Source organism: Dermacentor andersoni, chromosome 5 (assembly GCF_023375885.2).
Source record: "Dermacentor andersoni chromosome 5, qqDerAnde1_hic_scaffold, whole genome shotgun sequence".
Classification (NCBI taxonomy): domain Eukaryota; kingdom Metazoa; phylum Arthropoda; class Arachnida; order Ixodida; family Ixodidae; genus Dermacentor; species Dermacentor andersoni.
In genome coordinates, this window is record NC_092818.1 from 20,623,699 (window position 1) to 20,647,609 (window position 23,911).

Sequence of the window (23,911 nt, forward strand, 5' to 3'; positions counted from 1 at the left end):
CGTGGTCTACCCGATCCAGCAGATGTCCCGCGATTGTACATCGACATGCCCGACATCTTGTTCATCCACCTGAATAGTCATTTCTTTCTCAACAACGTCCCAGCCTCCGACTACGTTCCATGCTCCGGTTGTCATCCTCCGGCCCCGACGTTTACGCGGACTTGCGGGCAGCCGTCCTTGCTCACTATGTCACCTCGAGCGCTTACTCACAACTTTTTGAACCATTTGAACCGTCGCGACATTCCACGTCTTGCCGGCCCACATCACCTGCGTCCACCCTTGCCGATCGGCTGCACGCACCAGCCCCAGCATCAGCCGCATACTCGGTCCGTGACCTTCGACCCCAGCTCAAAGGCAGCTGCGCGACGACCCTTTCTAAGAAATTGACTTTCCCCAAGGCGAGCGCTTTCAGCTACTTTACCGCCCGTCGCTCTGCTTCCTTGGACGTTTCCGCAAGCTGTGCGCTTTCTGTTTAGGGGCACTTTACTCAGCACCGACTGAGAGCCTCCCACCGGCTCCATTAGGCGCAATCAAATTTCATTCTCTTTGGCACAGCGACGCTCCAAGCACAACCTTAGCGATGCCTTCAGGGGCCACCGAAACCCTGATGCTATCGCCATCCGAGATTTTACCGTAAACAGCAGCAGGCGAGCCTTTCGATGTTCTGCAATATCATGACTACCGACATCTGCGACTAGCGAAGTTTTACAGGAGTATCTCTGCCATCTGGTTTCTTCACTGAAACTCGAGCGTCACTTCAACGTCTACATCGTGAGTGACCAACATTTGCGCTATCTACACGCAAGTTGTGAGCTGATAGACGCTCTCCTTTTGGAGTTCCGAATTCCACAGGCCCAGGCATCTACGAGCACGTGCGACAGGTCGCGATTTCGCACTGAGGCATCACTGTGGCTGCGCCTCACTCACAACCTTCGCTGCCGGTGCTGTCTGGTATACATCTCTATAGGGTTGCGTGAGCGCGACACTGCCAACGACGACACCATCTGCACACTTTATCTGCATTTTATCATTTTATTTTATTTCAATCGCGCTTCGCACTAGGAGGAGGGCTCTTTAGGGGCGCAACTATCGCCTCCAAAGCAGGCAAAGACGAAGATGGTCTCACGTGGAGGTAGCGCGAGAACAGAACACGCTAGCGCTTGAGCAGCCGCAGTGTTGCTTGCTCCCGAGATCCCGCTGCACCATGGCTAGCCGGCCAATCTAAACCGTGGCTACGGCGGCTACATCTTCGCGCCAATTCCCATGCATGTTTCCACGGATTTCCATTTTGGCAAACCGAATTAGTTCATTAATTAGGTGGAACGTAAGAAATAATCTAAGAAGCATCACATGACGGCCAACCATACGCCACTAGTTTCATTTCGTTACGGATAGCCACTTTTTCTATGTCCTAGACACAAGTTACGTAAAACACCCTGTATATACAAAAAAGAATCGGTGATAACGGGCATCCTTGTCTGGCTGTGCGCTACACTGGTATGCGCTCACCCACTGATTTGTTTATTATCCGCCTCGTTGCACATCTGGCGTAAGCCTTCCACACACTTTCGCTGATCACATTGCCTACATTCACATAATCAACTATAGATAGATGGAAATCGAGCGGAACGCAGTCCAGTGCCTTCTCAAGGTCAACTTGCAGCATGGCGACACTGTTGCATTGCGTCGCAGCATTCGAGGATTGGTTGTGCTATAATGCATATTTGTCATAATTGTCCTTTCTTTTATTCCGAACGTTTGATGCGCACCGACTAAATCATTCAATAGTGTCTGCAATCTGTCTGCCAATACATTCATTAATATTTTATAGTCGATGTCAGACTAATCGGTCTATACCAGGTACCATTGCATAGTTTGATTGGGTTTTCAGTTTTTGTATTGAGACTGTGTGTGCTGAAGAAAGGACAGCACAAGATGTTTTCTCATTAGCCTCGGTGTATACTTCAGTAAATACAGATGTGATCTGTGCTACAGTTGCTTTAAACATTGTATACCATCATAAGTGTCTTGAACAAGAGGTCCCAATGCAGTCTTCGACTATGGGACCTCCTTATGTATACTATACGCATGTAATATTTTTGTAATTTTAACAATAAAAAATTCTGAAATTCGCATAGGATCCCGCAGTCCAGTGGGCGCGTCGACTTACAGCCACCGAGTATAAGCGACGCCAGCCTGTGTTGGCTGGTCACACGAGACTTTTTGGAAAGCCGCTACGGGGTGCCGACGAGCGAAGTAGATATACCGCTCACATGCGCTGCGCGAGTTTTTCTCATTTTATTTTATCCCTGCCTGAGTTACCTGGACTCTGTTGGCATTACGATATCACGGAACACCAGGGCTGCACGCAAATAACCAATTTTCCCCAGTGCGCAGCCTTTTCAAATCATTTACAGGCGAGGACATGCCCTCTACACGTGTGTGAGAAACGCAGGTGGCGGCGAGGCGCTGACACCTGAGACGCGGGAAGCGTCGATGACGCGAGCGCGCCAGATGATAGTAACTCCGGCGGCTCCTCTGAGAGCAGCAGCGCCCACGCAAAAAGCGCTGAAAACAGCGATGGAGAAGTCTAGGCACCCAAAGGCAGACCACAGAGCACAACCTAATGCCTCGGACTTAGACCGGAACCACATGGAGTGCCAAGATACAGAAGCCGGGGATTATATCGTCCTCCAAGACAACGAAGGCAAAGGCGGAACATGCGGACCTAAGGTGAACGACGATGATGTTGGGTGGCAAGCGATCCTTTCGGTTCGCCAGAAGAGAGCACTTGAAAAGGCGGGAAAGAAACCCATGAAAATCGAGGGAGTCTATGGGTCCTCGGGTGCCCATTCTAAATCACTTTCGCAACACACGTCACAAAGAAGATCCAAGAAGCAGAAGCTGCCGCCACTCCCCAAAGAATATTTTACAGTGGTCGTAAGGCCCTCCCAGGGAATACCTATAAAGGAATTAACGGCACCACGAATTGCAAAAGTAGTTGCGAACGCGTGTCAAGGAAAGTAAGCGGTAGCCGGATTCTGTTCCCACTGAAGCCAGGATCCAAAATATTCATCATCTCCACCCTCCACCAAGAGGTGGCGAATATCACCAAAAAGGTCACAGATCTCACTCTTAATGGAAAACTGCACGCTCTCAATGCCTATGCAGCAGTGGGGGACGACACAAAACAAGGAGTTTTACATGAGCTCACTACCAACATAAGCCCGGATACTTTTATAGCAAGTCTACGCATACGAACGCTAGGAGTGGACATCCTAAAAGCCAGAATGCTAGGAGAAACTAAGTCAGCGATGATCACCTTTTTCTGTCCTATAATAAATAGATTTGTGTACTATATGGGCGGGGAGATTCCCTGTATCCCATATAAAGATGAGATACAATCTCGCTATGCCAGCAAGCAGACGGGACAAAGAACAGACGTTTGCCCGAAACCCCACCTCGCAGTGTGCCTCGTATTTCTTATATAAACATGTTGCATTATTATTCATGTTTTAGCTGGTTTCACCCCTTACGTAATACCCCTTCGTGGCGCCTTTAAGGAAATAAAATGAAATGAAATATGCGGCATAAAGGAGCCTCAACCGGACCACCCTTGCAGCCCCGTATTTTCCACGAGTGGGGAGCTACACTTGATGGGCAAAAAAGATTGCAACGAGCGCTTAAAGCAGCCAGCACAGCAGCGGAACCCCAAACGACCGTACCGAAAGACAGACAAGAAGGCATCTCGGAGAGATTTTTCGTCGCCGCCAAAACCAACGTGGTACGCATTGCAGCACAGTGACGACAAATCATAGCCACCACTTAGGAACCAGGCGGACATACCAGAAAAAATAAAAGGCAGAAACGGAGACCACGGCCCAGGTGAATGGATGAAGGGAGGAAATATTGACAACAAGGAACTCCAAAGTCGCCGCCCAGCTGCCGCTCCTATTTCCGAAGCCCTACCCCAAATAGGGGGTTGCGGCAAGCGGCGAGCTCGACCCAGCAACAGGTGGGTTGGGCGGCGGGGGCGGATCGAGGAGCGGCCCCAATAATACCGAGCCTTGAGTATCAGAGGGTACTTTTCGAAAATCGGTAATTAAAACATACTTTGGGCGAACTCAAGTTTGAAGTGGCAGCACTTAGTACGAAAGGCGTAGCATCACGAGAAGGTGAAAGAGACTGAGACTGAATAGAAAACTAAGATAGGATAGCGGAATGGCAAGAAAAAGGAAATTAATATGCCCAAGCGCTTCAGGTCTTTCTCGCAGCAGATTCTCTTCGCGAGGCAAGCTGACTTTGGAGAGTGGTGTGTGTTTAGGGTCTATGAGTGTGAGTGTCCGCCATCCACAGAGACACTCATGTAATTACGGCGCAGGTCTTCATCGTCTTCTTCAACGTGCCACTGAAAAGCACAGGAGCGCGTCTGCTTCACGGAACTGTCACAGAAGTGTTGTAGGCTTTGTTCTGACACGCATCGGCAGGACACACTTCCAGTGGCTCGTAGCAATGCAAATTCAACGCTCGCGATTGTCTGCTCCGGCGAGCTGATTGAAGGCGCACAGAGAACTGACAAACTGTCATAACTGCATTTCCGGCGTTAAAAACATGACGTCAGGGCTCCTCCTATTTTGTTTCTTTCCTGCATTTGTCACGCAATGTGAACGCCTTTGAAAGCGATAGCTTTAAGGGCCCCGTTACCCAGAAGTTTCGCCGTCGCCTGCGTTGTGCGTGCGTTGGCCATGCACGGGACGTGAGCAAAAACTCCCGATGGAAGTACAGAATTAATAAAATCTATTAGCACGTCAAACAATGTTTGCATTGGCTCCAAGTTTCTCATGGATGTTCCTCTAACCAAATGAAAGTAGCTCAGCTGAAAAGAAAATTGACGTTTAGGTTGAAATTGAACCAGGACTTTCGGAATTCGAAAGGACCACGAATACTAGTTAGTTCAATGTGTGTTAGAGGGGGTCGTAATGAATGCTTTGTGGTCTTTGACTCAGTAAAGTTTCTTAGAGGAACGTACTCTTGCGTCCGTGGCAATTAAGACTACGGTAATTAAGAACGGGCTAACTAGACCAAGGTGGATGCGAGTGTTGGGTCAATTCCAAGCACTTCCACAAACGAATGCGTGATTATGTGCGATGTACCAATAAGCACGTTGTGTTCTGGCTTGGTAAAGTGTCTTGGACAAACGTACTAACGCGTACATAGTAATTGTGAGTATGCTACTAGGAATGAGGTAATTAGATTGAAGTAAAGACGTCTGGTGCTTCATTGCACCTAAACTACTGGATGCATGTCTATGTGTGATGTATCGATGAGAAGACTGCGGTTCTAGTATCAGGTATCGTTAATGAGTGCAATTGGTAATTGGTAAGTTAATTACAGGTCTTATTTTAGTGTGTGGATGCTTCAATGAATTTGAATTGATGTGATTGTCAATATATAAGAGCGCGTGACTTGATTGAGTATACGAGTGTAGCAGTAATGGATGATGATGATGATAATGGATAATAAGATCCATTATTGATGGATTTTCAATTGGTGAATACTGATAGGTGATTGATACCGATTTGATCTTTCGTCATTGATAATGTGTGCCTAAATGCGCGTTGCGATGTGTGATGCAATTGAAAGGACGATTTGTGCTATAATTATCGCGTCTTATTCCTAAAGGCAAAGGTTTAGCGACTCATGTTTTCGGTAGATGTCCTACGGTACAAAGGCCTTTCCAGCGCCCCTGTGTCAGGGCTATAAGTCGATGATATATTTGTGACACATCATGTGGCTATCCACACGGTGTTTATCAGGGGATGTACTTAAGGACGATGACTTTCGGCGATACCTTCCCTTGCGCGTGAAGTACTGCTCAACCAGCCAATCAGCAACAGAACATTTTTAAGCACTTCCCGCGTGGAAGCCCGCGTGCTGAAGCGTTTGGCCCGTCTTATTGCAATATGAATTCTATGAACGCTACATGAGATATTTTGCCGTCATCGGTAACTACTGATAAGAATACAGAGTTGTTTAGTCTTCATACGTTTTCTGAAGATCGTACTCACATTAAATTTGCACTTTGCCTTTGCGTCACAATTTGAACAATAAGTGGCGAATTATGTCTAGACGTGTTCGTGTTCGACTCACCCGACGAGGTGGCTTAGCTGCTATGGTGTTGCGATGCTGAGCACGAGGTCGCAGGATCAAGTATCGGCCGTGGCCGCCGCGTTTCGATGGCGGCGGAACGCAACAAAAAAAAAACGCAGCAATCGAACTCTGTTATTGTGGGCTACCAACGGAGCTATGAAAAAGGCGAAGCACACTAATAATTGTAAATTGTAACTTGTTTTGGGGCTTTTCCTTTCCGCGTCTGTAGAAAACTCTGGGAGCAGACACAATCGCTACTATAATGTATTATAGCGGCTCAACCTATAGAGGTCTCGAAATTCAAACTCGCGAATGCGTTTCAAGACTCTGGCTTGGCCGCAAAAAATCATAAAAGCGTTCTGTGTCGACTGTCGATGCATGCGTCCGTGGCGTAATGGTGTTAATGTCGGTGTGCTAGAGGTCCTGTGTAGGAATCCTGCCGGGAGATGAATTTACAAAGTCGAAGAGACGTTTGAAGCCAGAAGGACAAAGCTTAGACAAATTCATGTACTCCTGATAATTACCATGCTGGCTGAAACGCCCCGATTGCAGCTTCCGTAGACACTAGTGCCTGAGTTAACTGTAGTAATTATTGCATGAAACTATCTTTGGGTGGTTTCTTAGCTTTCCTCTTGCTAGGCTTGGTGTCAGCACATTCCTCATTGTTTTTTTTTTTGCCTCCTCATAGAGGGCGCCGGAGTTTTGAGGCACGGATATTGAAAAATGTATGGGGTGGTAGACATGTACAGCTCCGCTGCAATACGCCCATGTGTCATGCATTGAGGGCACGTTAATGTTTCCCTTGTGGTCAAAATTCCACAGTCCCCCACTACGGCGTGCCTCAAAATTAAATTGTGGTTTCGGCACGTAAAAGACGAGAATTCCATTCTGTTCCACTCCCGCAGACTGCGGAAAAGAAGCAGCGGTATTCTGGTTAGACAGCTTTGCTTCCTGGAACGAACTGTAACAGAGCCTAGCAGACCATGTAGACCTTGACGGCTTGTGCCATCGTTTTCCCACACGTAAGCGAGCCCATTACAAGACTTGGTCGGTTTTGTTTGGCCCGTTTTGCTTTGACCTTACCGAGGCACAGTTACAACATAGGCGACAGCTTGCGTGGACAAGGAACACACGGATAATGCAAGAAACCAGAGAATTTCCTGTGCAACAGCAGACTGAAGCTTCCGAAGAGGACCCGCTGTAGAGAAGGCGCGCGTGACGGCAGACTACTTATGGGAGAAAATGAGCACTACAGCAAGATTTCTTTCATTTACAAAACAAAAGATTTCTAATAAGAAGTGTCCGACGATTACGATGCTCCCTAATGCGAAATTTGAGCGTAGCTCGATACCTCTTTCGATTTCGCGATATAGTGAGGCAAATAATTTGAGACCCAAATCACCGCCCCCACTGACAGTGGGCCAGTGCCGTTAGTGCCTAATAAGATGCGATCCTAGTACGATGCGATCGCTTTACATGCTATGTGAATGTCGACTTACGCGTGTTAATCCACCCCTGTCTTGCGCGTTAATGTGACGCGCTTTCCTACGTGATTACCCTGTTTACGTGGATGCGATGCGCTGGGAAGTTGATGTGATGCGATGCGATGCGCCAGTTGTCACATTCGTGTAAACGCGGCTACACATGCGAATGAGGGAGAACAGATACAGTAAACGCTAGAGCGGGTAGGACGGCTCAAAGAACATTGAATGTAGATAACTTAGAAGCTCCTTTATCTAGGGACCTAAAGCACGCCGTGGCTAAGCTACAACGCCAACAAAACCCCGCAGTTCAAACGCGCAAAGTGAACGCACATCATGCCCCATATTGCAGTGCAGGAATGCGAGTTCCACGCAAGTTTTAGCCGGTGCTACTCGCGGTCTTCGAGTTCTTTCTGCCCACATGTGTCTGCGCTCGACATGCGATGCGTATTTACTTAGCGACTTTATGTTTTCTGCAATTCCTACTGCCACTAAAGCTAGGATACTCAGTTGGTGCAACATTCTTAGATGTTGCTATCGCATTACTTGTTTCGTTCTTACGGCGAAAGATATTTTAAATAAATAAATACATAAAATTTTCGAACGGCTGGTTTCGAAACGAGGACATCTAGCAGAGAAGCCTGATACTGTAACAATGACGCGAAGGACGCTTTTCAGTCATAACCGCTTTTGTCATAACCGGATAGTCGTTCTGGTGTGCTAAATCCCCCGAAATTATTCAATATAAGTTAACTCATCATCATGCATCAAATTTCGTACCGATCCCGAAGATATTCCAGTAAAAACATTTGAGTCCAACGATCCTCCTACTAACTTCAAGCGAGGAGTGACACGAGAAAGTGGAGTGCGCAGTCATTCTATCGGCCAGTATGCCACCCCCAACTTCTGCAATTGTCTTTTATCGCCTTCAACTTTAGGTAGAATCGCCTTGCAACTTGTTCTCCGTGGTTTCTTTGTGGAATGCAAGACAATCTGTGACGTATAGTTTCCGTTTCGGTTCGCCCGAAATAAGCTTTTTTTCAGCTTATGATTTTGTTTTGTTTCACAGGCAAACTTTCCGTGATGTCGTCCCGCAGCCGACCTTTGTGAACCAAGGCAAGTCATGCCAACCCGCCTACTTTCTGTATAGATGAGCCCGTGCTGCTGTACTGCACAGCGTCTATATGGATGAAGGAGCGATATATCGACAATGCACGAATGTCCGATCAGAGTGTTCCGCAGTACCAATACGTAAAAAAAGGGAATCTAGCAGATAGCTGAGAATAACACACATCAGTTCATGATAGAATTATATACTTTCACAGTTATTCTGAAATAAAGCCACCCTCACCGAAGACTGTCATGTCTTGGTGCCGCGCGTCTTGGCCCGCGAGTGACGCGACGACGCACGTGTACTTGCCACTGAGCTCCCAGGTGGGCCTCAGAATGCGGATGGCACGGTACTGCGAGTAGGCGTCGCGTGAGTTCACTGAAAACGTGTCGTCCAGGCGTCCCTGAAGCACTCCGAACGCCTCGCGGACCCTCATCTCCGGTATCCACTGATACACTGGCTCGGGCCCGTCGTTGAAGAACCACTTGACCACCAGCTTGAGGTCATTTTCGTTGTACACGTACTCGCAGTCCAGCACCGCGGGTGTCTCGGTGCCGTTACGCACCCAGCGAGGTACGCTCAGCCGTCGGATGATCACCGCGAGACAGGATCCTGTGTGAAAGAAAGCACCAGAAAAGTAGGTCGCGTCAGATTTCATTGCCAGTAGTCGGCTTTCTTTCTTTTTTTCCTCTCTCAACAGAATCCGATCCCAGCACGATGGGTTCTTATTCATAGAAAAGTTTATATTGCTTATAAGGAATGCATGTATGTATGTATGTATGTATGTATGTATGTATGTATGTATGTATGTATGTATGTATGTATGTATGTATGTATGTATGTATGTATGTATGTATGTATGTATGTAATGGGGGCCCTCTTTCAAACGGGGTTGTGGCGGAAGCCACGAAGCTCGTTATTTTCACCTCTCTCTTGAGTATATTATCGGTCTTTAGAACACATGGTACTTGTTAAACCGTCGAACATGTCAAATTCGGTGTTTATTCGAAGAATTATTTTGGTCATCCCATGCGATTTGCAGTAGGTAAGTGGGTTCCTCTCCCACATCGTTTCGGGCCTCTTCAATGAAAAAAAATTATTCAGGTACTCGAACATCAGTCTCCCATCATTAAACCCCGATGCTCGAACCATTATACAACACATGCCAACGGCAACTCTATGAGGCAACAGAACATGCGTCACTTCGCATAGCACGAGTGAAAGCACGTGCGAGTGTGCCAGTTTGCATTTGGTCACAGTCTTTCCACTTTATTTTACGGGCCTGACGCCGCATAAACGAGTTGTTTACAAAGCGAGAGCATGCCAGTTTCTCTACATCTTAACTCGTGATAGCTAGTGCTTTGAAACACTGGCTAAAGCTGCACCTCAATCTTGATGGGCCCACATCCTATCATCGTCGCAGTTAGCGCTACATAGGCACAGTGTCACACTGTGCAGCATTCAGTGTTGGAGCAGATCGCAATGTAAACGGTTTTCATGTTTCTTTGCTGGAGTGAGAGAGGGCAAAAAAAGCGCCGTCACCGTCTTACAACCACAGGCGCAGTCGTCTTTGTATTGATCCTGTCGTCACACACGCGCTCTGCACAGACAGAGAATTGCTCGCTCTACAGAAAGGCTTTGGCCTGGCTGGTAACGCCTATGAAAACCGAAAACGTTGTTGGCTAGCCAGCTTACTGTAATATGCTTTGAATAGCATAGATTTCCACGGCACGTGGAATCAGCAAAATTTTTCTTATGCAAAATATCAATCGCCATCTATCGACGCTACAGTAAACCACAGTCCGCGTGCTTACCTTTAGCACAGCAAAACGAAACTACTACCTCGACGGCAAAACTGTTTCACGCACTTTTATTTACCCTATTTCTCCCACTGCTGTGATCTGCTGTGGGCGAAGTAACCAAAACAAAGCAACGCTGGGAACATGTTAAGCATGTTTTTATGACGCACTGGCAAAAGGAATGGTTGAGCAAAGTTGGAAGGCGATTCGAACTCTAGTTGAGGTCGATGAAGGATGAAGTCCACCTGAGCGATTTGGGGATGGGAAAAGGCAAAACCACAGTGCCAGTGCACTTTTATCGCGCCATTACTCGCGTGAAGGGGGTTAGAGCTAGGAGGAGTGTCGGACTAAACTTTTTTTCATTGCACTATCTTGGGGATCGGCTCAGACTTTGTAGTATGATGAAGTATTATTTATTTTAAATATTTTCCCATAATTATCGCATCAAACCGATGATGTCATTATGAGGCAAACCATTATGACACAAAGGCGTCCGTGGCGTAACGGTCACTGTACCAGGCTTCTGTGCTTAGATGACCTCTGTTCGAATCCGGCCGATCGAAAATCTTATTGACTGATATATTTTTAAGAAATCCCACTTTTACCATAACAGCGCACCAATGAATCTGATAGCAACATCTTAGAATATTACACGAAGTAAGAATCGTAGCTTTAGTGGAAGCATGAATTGCAGTAAACATAAAATGGCTATGTAAAGCCAGCTTTTAAAAGAAACCCTTCTTGCCCCTCCGTCTTATATTTCGGCCCACACTTAAAATCGGTGTGCCATTGTGCCGTACAAACCGGTACAGTGACTCATTCATCCCTAGGACAAGCACGGACTGGAATCGCCTTCCCGCATCAATCGCAATCATCACCGACTCTACCAACTTCAAGACCGCTGTACAGAATGCCTTTTGTTAATATTGTTACGTAGGAAGACGCAGACGAAAAGCTATGTACAAATATATTTACAAGGAAAATACGCTGCACTTGGCCAAGAGGCAACAGCCCGCGCTAGCTTCTAATCGTCGTCGTCGTCTTCACACTGCTGGCCTTTCGTGATCGCGCATATTGTGCCATAGCACTACCCCCGGCTGCAAAAGCGCCGTCCCGGAGCGACTAAAGATCGGACTCGGAAGCAGTGTAGTATGCCTTGAGCCTACTGACGTGTACGACATCACTAGATGCCACAGGAGAGGACGAGGTTGAGGCCACAGGAGCAATTTCGTAAGTCACAGGCGTCACCTGGCGCAGCACGCGGTAGGGCCCTGTGTATCGCGAAAGGAGCTTCTCTGAAAGTCCGACGTGACGAGAGGGCGACCACAGGAGCACGAGCGCACCAGGTGAAAACTGTACGTCACGATGGCGGGCGTTGTACTGACACTGCTGAGTGGTCTGTGAGGCCGTCAGTCGAGCACGGGCAAGCTGGCGTGCATGGTCAGCGAGGGCGATGGCGTCGCGCGCATACTCGCTTGTTGAGACCGCAGCAGGAGGAAGTGCCGTGTCTAGGGGCAAGGTAGGTTCGCGACCGTACAGTAGATAAAAGGGAGAAAATCCGGCGGTGTCGTGCCGGGAAGAATTGTACGCAAATGTTACGTAAGGAAGGGCAATGTCCCAGTCGTGGTGGTCCTTGGAAACGTACTTGGCCAGCATATCGGTAAGAGTACGGTTTAACCGCTCTGTCAGGCCATTGGTTTGAGGATGGTATGAAGTAGTCAGTTTGTGTTGAATGGAGCAGGAACGCACAATGTCAGCGATAACTTTCGAGAGGAAGTTTCGACCACGGTCAGTAAGCAGCTGTCGCGGGGCGCCATGAAGCAAGATAATGTCACGCAAGAGAAAGTCCGCGACGTCAGTGGCGCAGCTGGTAGGGAGAGCCCGAGTGATAGCGTATCGGGTGGCGTAATCAGTCGCGACAGCTACCCATTTGTTCCCAGAAGATGACGTGGGAAAGGGACCGAGCAGGTCTAATCCAACACGAAAGAACGGTTCCACAGGGACGGTGATCGGCTGGAGATGACCGGCAGGTAGCACCTGAGGTGTCTTCCGACGCTGGCAGGGATCACAGGCAGCAACATAGCGTCGAACGGAGCGAGCGAGACCAGGCCAATAGAAGCGGCGGCGGACGCGGTCGTACGTGCGGGTTACCCCAAGATGTCCTGAAGTGGGTGCGTCATGCATCTCAAAGAGCACAGTCTGTCGTAGCTGTTTTGGCACGACAAGAAGAAGGTCAGAGCCGTCAGGGAGGAAGTTCCTTCGATACAGAATGCCACCCTGGAGGACATATCGGCGAACGGATGCGTCGGTAGGTGTAGAGCGCAGACGCTCGATAAGTGCTCGCAGCGATAGGTCTCGGTACTGCTCATCGGCGATGTTACCGAAGGCAGAGACAGAGAAAATGCCGTTGGCGCTACTACTGTCGGCGTCGTCAGGCTCGTCGACCGGGTAGCGAGACAGGCAGTCAGCGTCCTTGTGCAGTCGGCCAGATTTATAGGTGACAGTATACGAATATTCTTGGAGGCGTAAGGCCCAGCGACCAAGTCTTCCTGTAGGATCTTTCAGTGAGCATAACCAGCAAAGCGCGTGATGGTCTGTGACAACGGAAAAGGATCGGCCATATAAGTATGGGCGGAATTTCGCAACCGCCCAAACTAGGGCCAGACACTCACGCTCAGTGATGGAATAGTTGCGCTCCGCGGGTGAGAGGAGCCTGCTGGCGTAAGCGATAACACGGTCGTGGCCACGCTGGCGTTGTGCCAGTACTGCTCCAATTCCGTGACCGCTGGCATCAGTACGGACTTCGGTAGGCGCAGAAGGATCGAAATGGGCCAAAACGGGAGGCGTTGTGAGAATGTCGATTAGATGAGAGAATGCAGAGGCCTCGTTATCGCCCCACTGGAAAGGAGCGTCTTTTTTCAAAAGGTCGGTTAGTGGTCGTGCTATGGCGGCGAAATTTCTCACGAAACGGCGGAAGTACGAACAAAGGCCGATGAAGCTGCGCACATCCTTGACACACTTCGGAACAGGGAAGTGCGTAACAGCATGGATCTTGCCTGGGTCCGGTTGCACTCCGTTCGCGTCAACGAGATGTCCAAGGACGGTAATCTGGCGACGGCCGAATTGGCACTTCGATGCGTTGAGTTGCAGACCGGCTCGCCGAAAAACGTCCAGGACTGCTGAGAGGCGCTCGAGGTGCGTAGCGAACGTTGGGGAGAATACGATAACGTCGTCCAAGTAGCACAGGCACGTGGACCATTTGAAACCGTGAAGAAGGGAGTCCATCATGCGTTCAAAAGTGGCAGGGGCGTTACATAGACCAAACGGCATCACTTTGAATTGATAAAGACCGTCGGGTGTGACAAAAGCAGTCTTCTCGCGGTCGAGATCGTCCACGGCAATCTGCCAGTAGCCGGAGCGAAGGTCAATAGAAGAGAAATAGCGAGCACCGTGGAGGCAGTCAAGGGCGTCATCAATCCGAGGTAGGGGATACACGTCCTTTTTGGTAACCCTGTTAAGGTGCCGATAATCCACGCAAAAGCGCCATGAGCCATCCTTCTTTTTGACCAGTACTACAGGTGACGCCCATGGACTATATGATGGTTCAATAATGTTCTTGGCAAGCATTTTGCGAACTTCTGCGGGAATAACTTGACGCTCAGCTGGTGACACTCGATACGGGCGGCGATGAATAGGAGGGGCATCGCCGGTATTAATGCGATGTTTGACAGCTGTAGTTTGGGCTAAAGGACGATCGTTAAAGTCAAAAATATCGTGGTAGGAAAACAGAACGCGGTAGAGTTCACGAGCGTGCTCGGAGGGCAAGTCGGGGGCAATCATTTTCCGTAAGTCAGCGATGGTACAATTTGCCGACTGCGATGGTAGAGGAGTATCGGATGAAGTGTCGTCTACTGCAATGGATGCTACTGAGTGATCCTCGAATGAACAAAGCTGGGCCAAAGACATCCCACGTGGCAGCACTTGTGTCGTCAAGCCAAAGTTGACCACTGGCAGGCAGACGCAATTCGCCGTAATAGATAAAACTGTATGGGGTACTGTGATCCCATGTGTAAGGAGGACGTCTTGCATAGGAGCCGCGATGTAGTGACCGTCGGGGACTGGTGGGGATGACACTAGGTCAACGTAGGTCAGTGCCGAAGGTGGCAAGCGAACGAAGTCGGCGGAACTGAGGCGACTGGGGTGTGGTTCAGCAGGATCCAGAACAGGCAGGTCAAGGCGGAGAGTACTGGCGGAACAATCGATGAGAGCAGAATGTGCGGAAAGGAAGTCTAAGCCGAGGATGATGTCGTGGGGACAGTGGGCGATGACTGTGAATAGCACGATTGTTGAGCGATCGGCGAAGGAGACGCGGGCGGTACACATACCAATTACGGGGGCTGTTCCGCCATCGGCGACACGGACAACAGGCGTCGTGGCGGGCGTGATAATTTTCTTGAGCCGGTTACGAAGGTCAGCGCTCATTACGGACAAATGCGCCCCAGTGTCTATGAGAGCAGACACAGAAACACCGTCGACTTGCACGTCAAGAAGGTTCAGATGAGTGGGCAAAGTCAGTAGAGGATTTGGCGGCGTAGGGAGCAATGCAGCGTCACCTCGAGGCGCTGCATCGTCTAGTTTTCCGGCTGGGAGCGGCGTCCGAAGGGAGTCGGCGAATAGGAGCGACGGGGCTGGGGAGAGCGAGATTGTCGTCGTTGGGGCGAAGGCGAACGAGAATAGGGGAGGTTCGTTGCAGGAGAATCAGTGGCGGCATTATCGGAGCGTGCGGCATAGGGACGAGAAGGGCCACCTGAGGGGCGAGAGTAGGCAGTATAAGTAGGCCGGCTCGGGGAACTCCAGCGACTACGACAGTGCCGAGAAATGTGCCCGATTCGATGGCAGTGGAAACAAATAGGCTTGTCGTCAGCAGTGCGCCATTCAGATGGGTTGCGGAAACGTGGTGGGTAAGAAGATGCGGGACGGGGCGAAATCGAAGAAGCCGGGCGGGTATTAGGGCGATGGGCCGAGCAGATGGTGTGAAGACCCATGTTTTCAAACTCCTGGCGGACAACTGCCTGGATCAGTGAGACCGTGACTGCAGATGTGTTGGTGGGACTGGAGTCGAAGGCAGCCGGATAGGCGGCCTCGATCTCACGCCGGACGATCCTGGTAACATCGGCAGTGTTGTTGGGACGAGGAGCGTCGGCACAGGAAGATGTCGCTGGGGTGTTGGGCAGACGGGCAAACTGCTGGTCAATACGTCGGCTTTTGGCGAGTTCCAGGCGGCGGCACTCTCTTATAACAGCATCCACCGTCGCTACGTTGTTGCAAACGAGCAAGTTGAAGGCGTCATCGGCAATGCCTTTGAGGATGTGGGAAACCTTGTCTGACTCAGTCATGTGGGTGTCAACTTTGCGGCACAGAGCCAAGACGTCCTGAATGTACGTGACATAGGGCTCTGTTGACGTCTGCACACGGCCGGAAAGCGCCTTCTGCGCGGCAAGTTGTTGACCGTAGGGGTTGCCGAACAAGTCTCGAAGCTGTGTCTTAAGTGAATCCCAACTGGTGAGCTCATCTTCGTGCGTGCGATACCAAACTCGAGGTGTGCCACCGAGGTAAAAGACTACGTTGGCGAGCATAATAGTAGGGTCCCACCGGTTATTGCGGCTGACGTGTTCATACAGGCTGATCCAGTCATCGACGTCTTCCCCATCTTGGCCCGAGAATACGCCAGGATCACGGGGAGCGGGGAGAGTGATGTAGGTCGTCGAAGTGGCAGCAGGTGTCGGAGCCGGCGGAGTCGGGTTGTCGTCGCCGGGAGCCATGAAGGAAGGCTCGACGTACCGTCCACTGCGAAGCTCCGTGACGAGGTACAGGGAACGTCCACCTCCACCAGATATGTTACGTAGGAAGACGCAGACGAAAAGCTATGTACAAATATATTTACAAGGAAAATACGCTGCGCTTGGCCAAGAGGCAACAGCCCGCGCTAGCTTCTAATCGTCGTCGTCGTCTTCACACTGCTGGCCTTTCGTGATCGCGCATATTGTGCCATAGCAATATTTTTCTTAATGCTTTTTGTTTGTATTTTTACAGCATTACTTCTTCTTTTGACTCCACTCCTTTCTGTAACGCCTTCGGGCCTTGAAAGTACGTGAAGTAAATAAATAAATAAATAAAGCACCGCAAGCTAAGTAAGTGAATGCGGACCAATCGCTGACGCGGGCACCACCCTCTTCATCCGGTTATGGATCTTCAGTGCACTGGCTCAGCCCCAACGAATCCCTCTCCACTTGAGCCTGCTCCTCGCCTCTTGTCAGCCGATTAGATAATACAAACAGCTCAGTGCAGGCAATTTCATTCGTTTTTAAATCAAACAAAAATGAACTCCCATAAATGAGGAGAGCATTTGATTGCTTTCTTCAGACAACCCTGCACATCACCGCGTGATGCTTGCGTCGGCGGTTGCGCAAATTTGACGTCAGGAGATTGGAATAGTTTTACGATATAGGGCTCCAGGTGACATTGGCCCCTCGCTATACTTCGCGAGCTTTACGACAGACTACAGACAACATCCAGGCCCTTGCTTTATTTTTACTGCTCTAAGCTGTTATGAGCTAGGTATAGGGATATTCGTGTAACACCACATCTCCTCATCAAATCACGCTTCAAGCTTCGGAATTTAATACGAAGCTTGCGATAAATTTACCTGTATGCAGGCGCAGGAAATGGCAATAGTGCGCCATAGCATTCAAGTGAAGACCGATCTTGAACATTGCTCACGGAAACACTCGTTTCGTTGTATGAATAGGTTTTTAGGTCACTACAAAGGGTACCTTGCCATGGAGCGGCTTAGCGAAGTCTGAGTCGGGGCACTTTTGCGCACCATGTCTAATGACTGTACTGTAATCGCGTGCTCATCCAACCTGAATAATAGCTAGCAGAGTAAGTAAGTAGGATGGCTTGTAATATATGGGTGTATAAGGAAAAGGTTGTATTACAGAGAGGTAGGCACTAAAAATGAATGCAACTACACAAAAGTCGAAAAAATTTATTACATTGACGTACGTATGAAACAAGTTATGAATAATACGTCAGGCATCCGCAGAAAAATTGCGGAGAATGAATAGTGATAATGAGCGAAAAAAAAATACTGCTCAAAATAAAGATCACAAGCAAAACTATCAAAACGCAACATGTGCGCGCACAATAATTTATAAACCTGTTGCGTCGTGTCGTGTTCAATATGATGTGACAAGATTTTTTTTTTTTTTTGCAAACTACGCTGTTCCAGCGACTGGACATAACGTCTGAACCACGGACTTAAAGACGAATACGTTCTGCTGCCGAGCAAAAGACGACAAATTCTAGTCTCTGTAGTACACGTGATGTCTAAAACATCGTGGCTGTGAAGTATTTCAGGATTTCAAACTGCTTCTGGCGCCCACAGTCAGCAAAACTGAGAACTATTTCTGGCGTACAGAGATCAGTCACTGGGGCATGGAATTGCGCAACGCCTATATTGTTGGGGGCGGTAGGCAAGATGTCCTGCGTTGACCGCGCTTCAGGCGCACGTCAATGAATAAAAGCTGTTCAGAATTATTCTAGGAAACGTCCTACAGTGGATCTCCTAGCGTGCAAATTTTGCTATAAGATTACACCGTGCTTTTGGTCACAAAACATTGCCTGATAAGCATTCTAATACATGTACAGGCAACAAACTGTCTGCGATGAGTGAGTAAGAAAACCATGCATAACTGTGGACACACTGCACACACGAAGCGAGCGCAATTCTAGCTTTTGAAAAGCCGGCGTCTTCAGCTAGCCTAGCAGGCCACACTCGATAGACCACTTCACCATGACTATATCGAGAAACAATGCGATATTGGGAAATTTGCAGAGCAAGCTATTTTAACTAGATCATATTCGAGAATGCACTTAGGAGAACGGATAACAAGGCATCGTTGTATTACATGACACATCGCCGCTCAACATTAGCAGAGAGTTTCAGCTTGTCTCTCAATCTGTCTGCGTTTGCAGGATTTCAGGTTACGGGAGAGGTGTGCGGCAGCGCCAATGCTGCGAGAGCCATCCCCTGACCCAAAGATTAACCGAGAGCACGCAAAGCTAATGCTGCAGAGAATATAGTCTATTTAATTGTTCCTGTAAAGTGTCAGAAACGTAATCGTGAACGGTCAGTGCTTTTACATTTTCGTTTTCTGACAAGAACACTGACGCAACAGGAAAATTTTTAAAATGCATAGTAGTAGGAAAAATCGCTACAAGATGTTGCTATCGGCTTTCCCATTGCCGTCCACGGCGTTGGTAGCCCTGTAATCCCGACAGTAAGATGCCACGGACGAGCGAAAGCTCTCGACCGATCCTACATACGACTGGGCAAATTGTGTTCACGGTGCTTCTAAGTTCATGGTTCATAGGAGATAGACACGCGATGCAACCCTGTAAGATTAGGTTATAAACGACTTTTTCCGCGGCTCCGAAAATTGCGGCTATTTGTAGGCGTAACCACTGTTGTCTAAACCGTGCCCCAGGAGCGCAGTCCCACTCATTCCAGGCTACTAGAACCACGCAAAACTGTATACATATTGTTCATCACAAACGTGCTACGAGAGTATTGATTTAGTCAGCTTCTTCTGCTTTGCTAAGACCACAGTTTATACAAAATAAAAAAAAAGAAAGATACGCGACACATAATTGAAAGCGCAGTCTCCGCCAGCCGGCACGTGCCCGCGTATTATGAGGGAGGGCGGTTTCCATTACTTGCACACTAGTGCCGACAAATGGGGTGGAAGAGCAGTATTCTAGGATGCGTACAGCGGTACGTATCCTAGAATACTATAGGTACGTACGTATTCGCTTTCGTGGTTTTTCAACTTGCTTACGTGTATTTCTTTTTTTTTTGTATCGGCGAAAAAAAAAGATGCACTAGCCCCGTTATGGCGGACGACTAACATCGTCCAACTGCATCTCCACACAGAGAGCACGCGTGGTAAACGAGACACGAATACCCGCGCACTTCCAGCGCGGAGAGGCGATCGATCAACCAGATGAAAAGCGGCCAAATATGCAAACCCGCACGCGACCGGATAAAAGAGAGTGCGCAATATGGTGGCAAAAAAAAAAGTGACAAATATTCTTTTGCCCGAGCTTCTTCCTGGTGGGCGGCGCGTTTAACTTCCTGCCTGTGTGTGTGTGGAGGCCGGGAGGGAGGTTTGCTGATTCGGACCCGAGTCCGCTTTTGCTTGTGCAATCTTCAGAGAGGAGGAAGGAGTTGGGGTGGGGGTGCGCTAGACGCTTGCAGCGTAGCGGCCAGCATGCTTTCTTTCTTATTGAGCTGAAATGTCGTCCTGTGCGCTGCATTTCTTGACATTTTCACGAAGCCGAAAAGAAAGTGAGCGTATAGGAACTATGTCGGTCTAACCATTATAGTGCAGGAGATAGAACGTGTCATTTTGTGAGTTTCCTTTTTGTGTTCTCTTTTGCGATGCGCTAGTGCTATGGTTTAACGTGTCCATCCCCTGCCGCCGCTGCCCAACATTTCAGTCCGACGACGGTGTTTCTTCTTTTAACCACGTCATTCACACGTGTAACCGCCGTTAAACTCTACCATTGGCAAAAACAACTTCCGGTAGCTAGCGCTACATAATGTAAGCGTTCAACATAATAAAATCATCAACAAACAGTGTTTGAAAAAATCATGCTTCAATTGCAGAACGGCGGCCCAGTACCGCGAAATTGCGCACTAGTGTAATCAAACGTGGCAGCGGTGTCTATAGCAGCAGTATCTCTTTATATTAATTTCTTGCAATTTTCAAACATTGATACTGCTATCCTTCTTCCCTCGTCCACACTTTTCTTTTTGGTACAGGACACATTTTGTATTTGCTCATATGCAGACAGCTCCACTACGTTATATTTTTTGTAACGACTGCCATTGGGCGCCCGCATTCTCAATTGTAGTGATCAATCTTTTCAACAGCAACCAGCCCTTCTTGCTAAATGCCCTAGCGTAATCTGCGAATTTGGTTTCTGTCGTCGTAATCAGAAAACTTATCACATGTATAGCTGGAAATAATAAATTGGTTACACGTTGGAATTTTAAGTGAAAAAGTCACGATATGATTAGGAGGCACGCCGTAGTTGACTCCAGATTGATTTTGGCAACCTGGGTTTCTGTGCCGGGCAGCTAAATATAAATGACATGTCATAGCTGTTGGGATACCGCCGCTGGTATAGCTGTAATGCGAGATTTCTGGAAAAGTGTGGCGTATTCGCGGTGGCCGCTTTCGTGAGTTGCGGGCAGCCGAACGAAGGCGAAAGAAGCAATGCTGCTACACGTAACAGGAACTTTGTGAATAGGTACTTGATCATCTGTGCAAGCTTGAGTTAGTGGGTTAGGAGTTATTACACTAGCAGCGCGAACATAACATTTGGACAAAGAAAAACATTTCACGAAGGCAATGCGCCGTGTTTTCGTCGCTTGTTTCCACTGTCGAACCTTTACTTTCGCACTGCTAGTTTAATGTTGCGCCGAATTCATAAAGCTCGTCGTTCGCAAGTGCTCTTTGCAATGGCTCGCCGCCCTCACTAGTAATGTTTCCTGTTTCAGGATTGCCCTATCTTTTCTTTTACGGACAATTCTAGCGTAAGAATGTTTTCCAAATACAGGCCCTGCTGAGCTGCAAGGACCTTTGTACCTTCATGGACGTTTCACTATGCGCATTGTGACTAGTGCTGCAGAATTATTGGACAGCGCGAGCAGGCAGTCATCTGCGCGACCTTTCCTGCAATTATTCAATGCGCCAGGAACAAAAGATTCTCACGGTCCAAAATTCGTTGCTCGAAACTGCGCTCAAAAACTATCTATGGAATACATTCTTTTTTCTTAGGGAACGTCGAAGAATGTAGTGCTTACAGTTCAACTCTGTTGAACTAACATATTTAGGGGTGGTGGCATTGCCAGTGCTGTAACACACAAGAGTCCTTCCTACGTTGTGTTGGAGCTTTCACGGGGGGCTAGGAATGTCGCAGTCGGAAATGTACAGGAGCCCGAATACAGAGGAGTCCGTATATACACGAGTACGACTATACGAGCAACTAAACAAGCGATAAAATGAAAGCACCAGCTCAGCGTAAGAAATGGTGCGTGTGTGTGCGGGGAGGGTGGATGTGCTACAGGAGAAAAAGGAAGCGGACACGCTCTTGACATGTGGATCGAGAGGAGGGGGCTCGGGCGTGAAAGGGAAACAGGCCGGAGAGTGGCGACGGGTCGATATATTTTCCGCTGCCTCATTTCCGAACACTGCGGGCGGCCGACCCTTAGGGGCTCCCCAGAGGAGGTCGGGAGCCAAAAGAACACTGTTTCGGCGCCACTCTAAGTGTACAAATAAAAATATGCGCGCCAGAAAGGGCGACCCTTTCATTCGATTGGCCTTCTCTCGCCTTCGCGCGCTATCGCACAGCAAAGCGCCCGACAGCAACGACAGAAATAGGCGGTGGCGGTTGCCTTGTAGCTGAATACGATGCAGCCGATGTAGTGCGGGCACGGAAAAATAAAAAAAAAGGGAGAGGGGGTCTCGTTTTTGACCCTACAGCAGCTTCCGTAAAATTAAGGACACTCAGCGAAGATGGATGATGACCTGGATTAATGAACTGTCGTTAATTAATTATAGGCGCCAACGTTCTGGCAAAACCAGAGCCGTTGAAAGCGAGGAATTATGTGGTATCAAGAGCGTGGTGGCGCCTTCAACCCTCTCTGAGTGTTAGAAGAATGCGATTTCACTAAAAGAAAAAACCAAAAAATGTGTTTTGCTTCCGATAACTTTTCTGGGAAATTTTTCTATTGCTGTTAAAAATCGCAAAATAAGCGATAAAGCCACAAGTGTGGCGAACACGCAGTCATTATTCGTAGCTTCGCTGCAAGCTTTTCAGAATTTCGAAGACTTATTTCACTCAAGTTGCAGAATTGATGGTGCATCCACCAAATATTTAGCGAATAACTTGAATACATGCTATCAGGGACACAAATAAACTGCTACTCACTCTCACATAACAGCACTCATGTGTCCTCTTAGGCTGGAGAACAGAACGAAAAAGATAGCGTGAAAGATAGGGCGCGCCTTTCATGCACTATTATTCTCACTAATCCTAGAACCAACTAGCCCAAGAGAATCTAGTAGTCGCTGATCTTTAAAATAAAAAAAAAAAGATCTACGCCTCGCTTTTTCCTGCGCCTCAAGGCTTTCGAAGACGTTACACTGAATTAGTCACCGCATATTGTTAGAAAATATATTCTGTTATGTGGTCGGCCGAGGCATAACGCTAGATCTCCTAAAAAGTTATCTGTCGAATCTGCATCGGAAAGTATGAGAAAAAAAAGAACTGCAGTCAGCAAGAAACCTTGAGCACTGCGTACTTCCGCCAGCTCTTATTCTATATTAGACAGATTGTCTAACAGGAACAGCACACACACAAACAAAGCACAATAATTAGCGCTGACCTGTCTGCTTTTTTCTGTTCCCTTTCTTTGGTGTCTGTCTTGGAGCGCTTCAAGATCTGTCTATAATAAACATCAACCGACGAGCCCGACAAGCCTTCCCGTTGTGACATTTCTTTATACGTTAACGTACGATCTCATTGTACCAGATGGTAGTGTGTAACACGTAATTTGCGCGAATGACACAAGCCTGTTCTTGACGGGAACTGATGAAATAATCTTTGTTGAATAACGTGAATGGCCGTTCTAAACAATCCGAATTACACCTGCTCTGCAGGGTGCTTTGTTTTTTAGCCTCACAAACCTTTTAAACATTGCCTGATGCAGATAGCACTGTTGCGACCCTTCATCTAAATAACTCGATGAGGCGGCCGTTGAATCTACGAAAAAAAAAGTACGTTATTGAGTAATTAACATTTGTTCCCTAATTCATTATTTAATAATGATTTTACAGCGCATAACCTACAAATTGTAAATGATTTTGCTAGGTGTATCCACTTGGAACGATATCTCAGGACTGCACCAGTTTCGAGATTAATTTTCAAAATGACTTACGAAGTGCATTGGTGTTCCAATTATTTTTGTACTTAGATTCCTAAAACAGCGTTTTCTTTAGGAAAATCTCACTGCAACGCCATTGGATTTCGTCGGAGACTGAAATATCACGAAACCGGTGCAGTGCTCAGAATTTGTTCCAAGTCGATACGCCTTGCGAACTTGTCGGCTATAACTCGTAGATTCAAATATATTCCGTAAAATAATGAATTACATAAATAATTACGGCAAATACCGTAATTACTCAATTATGTATTTTCATTTCTTGTACAAGTAATGGCGCATGACCGAGTAATTTAGA

General features: G+C 48.0%; 1 protein-coding gene across 2 annotated transcripts in view; it reads right to left on the bottom strand.

Annotated features, from left to right (window-relative positions):
- Positions 1 to 23,911, bottom strand: part of LOC126529952 (uncharacterized) — a 103,966-nt gene that overhangs the window by 70,033 nt on the left and 10,022 nt on the right. For both annotated transcript variants that reach the window (XM_055070139.2, XM_050177421.3), the window contains exon 2: positions 8,983 to 9,354. In XM_055070139.2, coding sequence (XP_054926114.1) covers positions 8,983 to 9,354 — 372 coding nt within the window. The remainder of the gene's footprint in view (positions 1 to 8,982; positions 9,355 to 23,911) is intronic.